The sequence below is a fragment of the Medicago truncatula genome, chromosome 6 (genome assembly GCF_003473485.1).
Source record: "Medicago truncatula cultivar Jemalong A17 chromosome 6, MtrunA17r5.0-ANR, whole genome shotgun sequence".
NCBI lineage: Eukaryota > Viridiplantae > Streptophyta > Magnoliopsida > Fabales > Fabaceae > Medicago > Medicago truncatula.
The window spans coordinates 3,279,083-3,288,759 of record NC_053047.1 but is presented as its reverse complement, the minus strand read 5'-3'; the positions used below and the strand labels follow the sequence as shown (position 1 = coordinate 3,288,759).

General features: G+C 30.6%; 1 protein-coding gene across 1 annotated transcript; it reads left to right on the top strand.

The window, feature by feature from the left end:
- Positions 1–5,192: 5,192 nt before the first annotated feature.
- On the top strand, positions 5,193–8,702 carry LOC25495292 (homeobox-leucine zipper protein HAT7). Its single transcript, XM_013595499.3, has 3 exons — positions 5,193–5,683; positions 5,991–6,415; positions 7,918–8,702. Exons 1-3 carry the CDS (start codon positions 5,557–5,559, stop codon positions 8,197–8,199), a joined length of 834 nt encoding a protein of 277 aa, XP_013450953.1. The 5' UTR covers positions 5,193–5,556; the 3' UTR covers positions 8,200–8,702.
- Positions 8,703–9,677: the final 975 nt, after the last annotated feature.

The window sequence follows — 9,677 nt, the reverse complement described above, 5'->3', positions numbered from 1 at the left end:
GTATCTGGAAACACCTAATCAATTCCAAAACCTGTCAGTAAAACCGCAAGTGAAAAAAAAAACATGAGAAGTTGTTTCACAATCACCATGACAAAGCTGACATAAGGAAACAATCAGTCGTAAGACTTTTGGTGTCCTAGACGAATCAATAAAGTTGTGTTCTTTTAATTATTCAATTAACTTTCTTCTTACCTTTGTTTTTCTGCAAAATTTTCTTCTAACTTTTTTTTTTTTGCAAAAGATTGATTCATAAATCAGATTTTTCAATTTGTTAAAAAAAATCTTTGATGCCCTTGGAACAATAGATTTTGGAAGTCTTTTTAATTTTCCTTCTTACTGTTAAAAAAAATCAATAGAAATAATCAAAACGGATTAAAAAGAAATATATGTATATATTATGAAGTACTGAATAAAAATAATAATTTTGGATGCCCTTTGAACGATGATATCCTAAGCCGTCCAACCCTCCTGCGCAAGCTTAGGGCCACCCCTGGTTACAACCTTTTTGAATCTTGATATCATTGGGGAGTTATTTAATGTTTAGACCTCATTAATTAAATAGATTTTTTAATCTTCATTGTCTCCTGTACAATGTTTATAACATATTATAATTTATTTGCATATACTTTTAATGTTTTCTCACAATACGTGTTACTGATGATTTTTTTTTTTTTTTTACCATATTATTGTAGTATATGTATCCCTAATTTGCAGCGATCGTTTTAGTGATTAATCAAGTAGTGACCGATTTTTTTTTTGTTGATAAAATAACCAATATTCATTTGTTTAAGTTTATATAGTACATCGATATAATATAATTTTAAAGTTGCTAAAAACAAAAGGAATGAATTTGCGAACAAACTCACGACATTCATGTTAATAGCATAAAGCGGCATTGTACATATGCCTACAAATATAACTATATTCAAAACTCCAAATTACTCATGCAACATTAGAGACACTAAAGTTATTGATTGGATATGCATTTGATCAAAACTACTCTTTCAACCTGAATCAAATAAACACTCTATACTAAGATGAGAAATAAAAAACATACTGCCCGCACAAAGGTGGGAAATCAACACAAACAATGACAAAATCACAAAAGCATACGAAAGTAGACCGAAAATATGTGAAAATTTACTTATTTAACTAAGAGAGGAAGAAAGAAAAAAAATTAAATTAGGGGTGGTTTATGTCCAAAATTAATCCTATATCACCCCTCTTGGATATATCAAAGAAGAAAAGTGGTAACGACTAAGATTTGACAAGAAGAGAGAGTTTCTTCCTTTACATTTTAGATACTGATTTGCGACAGATTTCGGAAAACTAATTTGATAACTATATCAAAAACATATATAGTCACCGATTTAAAGACAAATTTATAAATTAAATCACCGTCTAATTTGGTCTTTATCAAATGTTTTTTAAATATCATTAATAATATTAGAAACATCTTATTTTTACAAATGAAATATCACAAACACACAATGCATAATATTTTTTTTTTTTGTGGTGGCTGTGGTTTGAACCTCGGACTTTGCATATATTATGCATTGTCCAAACCAACTGAGTTAAGTTCACGAGGACATAATAAAATATATTGATACATCAGTTAACTCCTTTTTTTTTTTTTTTTTGGTTGGAAGAATAAGTTAGCTATTTTGCCACTAACGAAATAACACTAATCTTCAGGTCTATTTTTCTTACATTTTTTTTCAGTCATTTTCTTACATGACGATATATCTTCTTACATTTTTCTTAGCATGTTTTTCAGTCATTTTCGAAAGATTTTACATCCAGAATAGAGGAGTATTAGAGTAATTGTTTATGATTATGGGACATTTGAAATGTTTTCTATATTTGAGTCTGTAATTATTTTCTTTCCGAAACATAGCAATATTATGGTGTTTTGACGTAATTCGTGAAGAAATCATGCAAATCGGCAAAGAAAGACATCTAAAGATTTATGAAGACCTTGAAAAGATGAAAGAATGAAGATTCAAAGGGCCTCAAAAGACATTACAAAGGGAGGAATTTTGTTCCCAAGTTCCAAGACATGTTATGTGGAAGCAAACGCACAAAAAGACGAAGAAAAAAACATTTCAGCAACCAGACATCACTCGCATTTTTGTTCGCCTAAACTCTCTCTCACATGCTCCTAGCACATGGTCCAAGACGCCTGCGCTTGTTTCTTGTTGGCCAAGACTGGATTTTGTTACTTTTTTGTGGCAAAAGCCCGGTATTTTAGCCCAACATCTGTGGAAATTCTCCCTATAAATACCCCTCCTCTCATTCATAATTTCTCATTCATAACAAAGCGGCTCAAGAGGAAGGAAAGCACTAGGAGCTTAAAGGGAGGATTTCCTCTCGTCACTCCAAGTTTCTTTAGGGTATGTTTTATTTCTTTTGTAATTTGTCTTTAGTTACATGTGTAACTAAATCTTTTTAGGCTAGGTTTCTAAGATGAACCTCTATTTTGGTTGTTTGATAATTTATTTAATTTAAAGTCTTTATTCACTTATTTTGATTATGCTATTTAATTTTACTATTGTGGGTAAGATCTGTCTCCTCTGAAGCATAACCCTAATACCAAGTCACTTAGGGAGATGACATACCTAATATTGATATTTATATCTGTCTTAATCAGGAAGTAACTGAAATTCTGGTACGTGGTGGGCAGATGTTGTAAACGATGTCACAACATCCAGAATGTCGAATGCAATGTGAGGACAACATACGTAACAACAAATACTTGAACAAAATAAATAACTTAAAGTGAATAACATGAATGAAATAACACAAGGTATTTGTTAACCCAATTAGGTGCAATGTCACCTATATCTAGGGGCTACCAAGCCAAGAAGGAAATTCACTATAATAGTATTAGTTTGAAGCGTACATAAAAACTATCTCCAGTCTACTAGCTTCGCACCTAATCACTACCCGTGTAATTTCTATCTAAGACACTCTTAGAGATGAGACCCCCCCCCCCCCCCCCCCCCCCCCCCCCCCCCCCTCTCACTTCCTCTCAACCACGATCCCAATGATTGACTCAACAATTATAACAAAATTGGAGACACACTCATAGACAATAGAATCCGCTCTTGCTTACAAGCTTATGAGTGATTCAAAGTTTACAACTCAACTAATTAACAGTCCAGCTCTAGTATCATGATGATACAAGCCTGACTCACATCAAGGACTCAGAACCCTAATAAGATTCTTTCTCAGAAGATGATTTTGATCCAATACAACTCAACTAAATCAAACCAACTATGTGCTTTGATAATCAATAGCAGCAATCACAGAGGTAACAAAGACACGAAACTCTAAAAGACTCTTTCTTTGATATGACGACTTCAAATACTTCACATGAGTTTGAGTCTTCCTTTAAATAGCCAGTAAGCATGGGCTTTTTCTTCACTCGGGCAAAACAAACACAAGCTAAATAAAACGTATATTCAGTCACAATATTCTTGGAGCAAATATATTATTTCCTTAAAGTTAAAATATGGTTTTAGTCCCTGCAAATATGCCTCGTTTTGGTTTTAGTCCCTATAAAAAAAATTGTTTTTGGTCCCTGGAAAATTTTTTGTTTTTGAAAATAGTCTCTGACCCCACTTTTGTGTTTATTTGCATACGTGACACATTATAACTGAACCAATTTTGTCGTTTTTGGTCCCTGCAAAATATTTTGTTTTCAAAAAAGGTCCCTGCAAAATTTTTTGTTTTTGAAAATAGTACCTTCAGGGACTATTTTCAAAAACAAAAACTTTTGCAGGGACCAAAAATATTTTTTTTTACAAGGACTAAAACCAAAACGATGCATATTTGCAGGGACTAAAACCATATTTTAGCCTTTCCTTAATTGTCACGACATTTAACTTAGAAAATACGGCATATGCAAACCGACATGAACAACTTCTAGAAACCCACGACTTTTGGACCACAAATTACGTGAATAAAATTTTCAATCAAATCTTCAAGGATTTCACAAAAAAAAAAAAAGCTTCCAAGATAGCCAAACAAATTACACTATGATGTCGTACCAACATGTCAAGACATCTTATCTGATATCTTGATAGAACAATTATTTTAGACAATCAATTGTAATCGTGAGATCATTAAAATTATTGACTTTTTATATTAAAACAAAAGCTTGACTGTAATTTTAAATTTTAAATAATTCTATTATCATAAAAATAATTTTTTATGAGTTTTATACTAAAATTCTTTTATCAAAAATTAAACTATATGTTTATATTTGATCTTATAATACATAAAAAAAAAACTATGTGTTTGTATTAAATAAAAATGTTTGGACATAAAAAATAAATTAAAAGCAAAAATAAATAAATGTTTTTCTCTTATCAAATTATAAAAATGAATGTTTTTCCTTTTTTTTTTTCTCATGTAACCAAACAAAAAATTATAAATACGAATGTGGAATGATACGACTTAATTTTTATTTTATTTTTTTGGTACATGTCCAAATCATTTTATTTGAGATTTTACTTGTACCGTATTTGAGAGAAGATGTGTCTAAGCAAGCTCCAAATCTGATATATGGTAATGATAAATATTATTAATATTCTTTTTGACAAAAACAAAACCATATTCATTGATAGAGTTTATCATATACAAAAATTGCAAAAAAGATAAAAGATGAATCTGCGAATAAACTCATAACACCAAGTTCATAGCATAGCAAAATGTCTCCAAACAATAGGATAAAATCTAAGTCACTGAAATACTCATGCTTCCGGATCTGCAAAGTTGACGTCCAAATCATTCATTGAATTTATAATTGACTGATGTCGACCTTTCAATAGGAACTAAACGAACACCACAACAAGACGCGAAATCAAACGTCACACAAGAGGACGAACAACACAACACCGCACTTAGACGATGAAATCATAAAAAAAAACTCAAAAGGAAAAGGGGACTAAAGATGTAGATGGGTATTTCTAGGTCAAAAAAGAAAGTTTAGAGATAAGTTGGAGTTTCTCTCACCATTAATATCTTGTTATTTAATGAATGATCTTATAGCATTCTTTAAATATTTTAAATTAAAAATTTATTTCTTAAAAAAGTTAAGTACTTAAATTTTCAATTCATTAAATAAACATTTTTCCATAAAAATTTATTATTTAAATTTTCTCGTATTATTACCACGTCATGAACAGTTACATAACAATCCCCCACCTCTCCTTACTCTCTCTCTATCTGTTGTCTGTCTCTCAACCTAAAAATCGCTGTCTGTACCTATCATCATATCAGTACCATCCATCCCTCTTTCTGAATACTCTGTCACCATGAGAGTGAGAGCCAAACTCTTCTGATCCAAAAACTCTCTTAAATCATTCAATGAATAAATCAATTCCTCTTATTATATTATATACTAGAGATATACATATATACATATATAGATATAAGAGAAATAGAAAATGACCCTTATAGCTTTATAGCTATACTTTTGCATGAATAATTCTAATATCACTACTTCCAATATACCATATCCTTTTCTTTTTCTTCCTCTCAACTTCTATCATGGCTTTTCCACCTTCTCACACTTTCATCTTTCAAACTCATGAAGATCATCATCATGAAAACATACTTTCTTCTTCAACTTCTCTTAACTCCTATCCTTCCTTTCCACCTCATCAACACTTTCAAGGTCACACTCAAACTTTTTTTTGTGTGTTAAGTTGCATTTATATCTGAAATTACGCTGCAAACTTTTATATTGGAAAAAAAAAAAAGTGAGACTGATGTGATCAAAATTGCGATTGTAATACCGTTGCGAGAACCTCAATATTTGTTATATTATCGTTGCAGATTGCAATTTAAAACCTTGACAACAACATCCTCCCTCTTCTCTATTTCTAATGAAACTTTGTTCCAAATTTAAATTTTTTTTTTTTCATAGAAAAATGTTTGTAAGTTAGTTCTTATTTTACATATGTTTTTTTTTGTTATTGTAGGTAGTGGAAGTAATGGTGGTGCATCATTCATGATGAAGAGATCCATGTCATTTTCAGGCATAGAGAGCAATCATATCAACACCAATAAGTGTGATGAATTAGTGCATGGAGATGAAGATCAATTATCAGATGAAGAAGGGTACTCACAAATGGGTGAAAAGAAGAAGAGGTTGAGTTTAGAACAAGTGAAAGCACTTGAGAAGAGTTTTGAGATTGGAAACAAGCTTGAACCTGAGAGGAAAATGCAATTGGCTAAAGCTTTGGGGTTACAACCTAGACAAGTAGCTATATGGTTCCAAAATAGAAGAGCAAGGTGGAAAACTAAGCAACTTGAGAAAGAATATGAAGTTCTTAAGAAACAATTTGATTCTCTTAAGGCTGATAATAATACACTTAAGGCTCAGAACAACAAATTACATGCAGAGGTAATTACTAATTAATACTAATCATTTTTTTTAAAGATTAATAGAACTAATCATATATATATATATATATATATATATATATATATATATATATATATATATAGTGTAATTAAATCTTTAAAATTTTCAATACTCTACCACTAAAATCTCTTTCTTGATTAAACTATATTGAGTGATTTTATTTTATTTTTTAAAGAAAAGAAGACTTTGATTAATTCGGATCTTGGGAGTTAATTAATTAATGGGTCATTAGTCATTTCAATAAAATGGAGATGTCTTAATCTTGATTCAAAATATAATCTTAAAATAGTTCAAATATTTTCAATGTTCATGAACAAAAATAGAGTGTGACTTGACTCCAATATCCAAATTTTTATTCTTGAAGATGATTAATAAATTGTATTTTTTTTTTGGAAATTAAGGAAAGGAGACTTTGGTTGTTATTTTTTTTCACTCACAGTTTTTCATATTTTCCCCCTTGATATGGACTTTGATTTGATGTGTGTTTGTGAATGGATTACATCAATGCAGAACAAGTTTTCCTACCATTGAAGGTTTTAATCATTTAGTCTTTTCAATACTTATCCTTGTCTCCAATAATGAATGTGTAATTAACATATATATTTTTATATTTGAAGGGAAAAAAAGCCAAACTTTTATTTTAATTTGATTTTTTCTTTTATGCAAAAGTTTTTATTTTTTTATTTTTAACTTCTTTAATTTAATTTGCACTAGTTAATAATTATAAGAGGATTTTTTTTTTCTTTTCTTCTTTCTATTTTCTTTTGAGTTTTGATGCTTCTGACCTATTTACTAAGAAAGCTCAATTTAATTGATTTAGTTATGATCCCACATGGTCTTTATGGCTTTTTAAAGTAATTGATTTTGTTATTAACTTTCTGCTACCTTGATTGTTAGTTGATCATTCATAGGAGTAGAGTCAGTGTGTCAGAATCCAGAACTGCAAATTTAATAGTGATATGTTTGTTTTTCTATTACTGTTTTATATAACTATTCCATGTTGCTATGAAAAAGACAAGGTAGCTTTTGATCTGATTAGTACATAGTTGTCCACATGGATGCATATGAAAGTGGAATCAAAAGCTTTATACATACCATGATTTTAAATTGCGGTCGCGGTCGCAGTTGCAATTATGTTCTAAGCTTTTATATTGCGGTAAAATGCTGGCAAATGCGACTAATGTAGCCGCAAATGTGACTATGTAGCCGCAATTTCGATGCTACGAGAGACCTCAAAAAATTCTATGGCACCCTCGCCTATAGTCATGGACAACAATTACAGTTGCGATGTTATTGCAGAGATTTCTAAGATCTTTATATTGCGTCCGTAATATAAATGATTTAAAGATTTTCGCAATCGCATCCCAACTGCAATTGCAACCGTATTTTCATGCAGACCTTACTATATATGAATACAATAATTTTTTTTTATATTGTGATACATACATTCATGAAGACCTTACTATATATGGTGTTTGCAGCTACAAACTCTAAAGAAAAGGGATTGCTTTGAAAATGGAACTATTAGCCTAAAAAAAGAAAATGAAGGTTCTTGGAGCAATGGAAGTGATAACAGCTCAGATATGAATCTAGACCTTTCTAGAACACCAAATTCACTTAAGCCTACAAGTATGACACAGCTCCTTCAATGCTCTTCAAGATCAGATCTTCAAGATGAAAGCTTTTGCAACATGTTTAACAACATTGATGAGCAGCAGAGTTTATGGCCTTGGACTGATCATCAACAACACCAATTCCGTTAAGACTCGAAGAAAGGATTTTCATTGGATGTGGAACCGATTTAAAATGAAATTTTTTAACCGAGTTATAAAGGATAAATTACATTTTAGTGTGATCATCAATGAATATTTCGGATCCGACTCTCCTGCAGTCAGAAATAGCTCGCATTCACTCACTCAATCAGGATATCGATGGTCATTCGATCAAGATTTGAACGGTCCAAATTTAAATCTAATATTTTGAATTATAAAATAAAAATCTACATTTGTTTGGATAATCGGATCTTAATTGAACCACCGCTGATGTCTCGAATGTGTGAATACAACATGAAGTTGGATTCCGAATATTTTAGAGCTAAAACGAAGAGAAAGTTCACTAAACTTTGCTCAACCTTTTTTCCCTATCAGTTTCTTTTTTCTTTCAATTTATGTTTTTGTAGATTGGTGTATAAAGTTGTGACAAATCTATTTGAGTCATGAAGAGGTGGTGAACTTTTCAGTAGTGCAACTTCTTTTCCTTTACACTATTTTATTTTTGCAAAATTATAAATTAAATTTTGCTTGGTTGAAATAAAATATTATAAATCATATAGTTATTTATGTCCCTCTAAGTGGATTTCCAGCTCTGTCACATATAGTATGGGCCATATAATAAATATTGGATTCTATGTTTTCATTCTTTTAAGTACATTTTTTTTATAACATGTTGGTGCTTTGGAATCATATCATATCATGGAAAAAATTTCCATGCATAAAAGTTGTTAAATTGAAGAAAGTTCATCTAACTTTTGAGCCATGTCATTTCATAGGTTGAAAGAAAGAGCCAAACATAGCTAGCTTGAGAGTGGTGGGGTTAGAGAGGTAGTAGGATTTGAGCACACAAACCAAGAACAGAAAATATTTTAAGGGATGAGGTTCCACTACACTCAAGTTTCCGATATATACGCAGTTAAGACTATCAGTTGTTTGATCATAATCGAACAAATCAAATTTAAATTCGGAATTTTTAACTATATAAAAATATTAAAATCTACTTATTTTCTTAGCAATTTAATATTTGATTAAACAATTATCAATATTTTGATTGCATATATGAAAACCATCGCTGATCGAAAGAATATGGATTCGATTTTAAGAGTCGGGGGAATAAAACTCATAAGTGAGTAATAGATTTGAAACACATTATGTGATGATCTCGACCGATTAACCTAGTGAATTTATAATTTGAACAGTCTGATCTCAAATCAACTACTTAAGAGGCGGGGAAATAAAACTCATTATGTGATGCGGGGAAATAAAACTCATAAGAGGCGGATTTGGATTATGTGGAAATAAAACTCACAAGTAAATAATAGAATAGAAACATTATGTGATGATCTCGATCGATTAACTTAGTAAATTTATAATTTGAATCGTCTGATCTTAAATCAACCGATCTAAATGATTACAGAATATAAATGTGTGGTATTATTACTGCAAGAAATCCAAATCCGTAAAAGTAT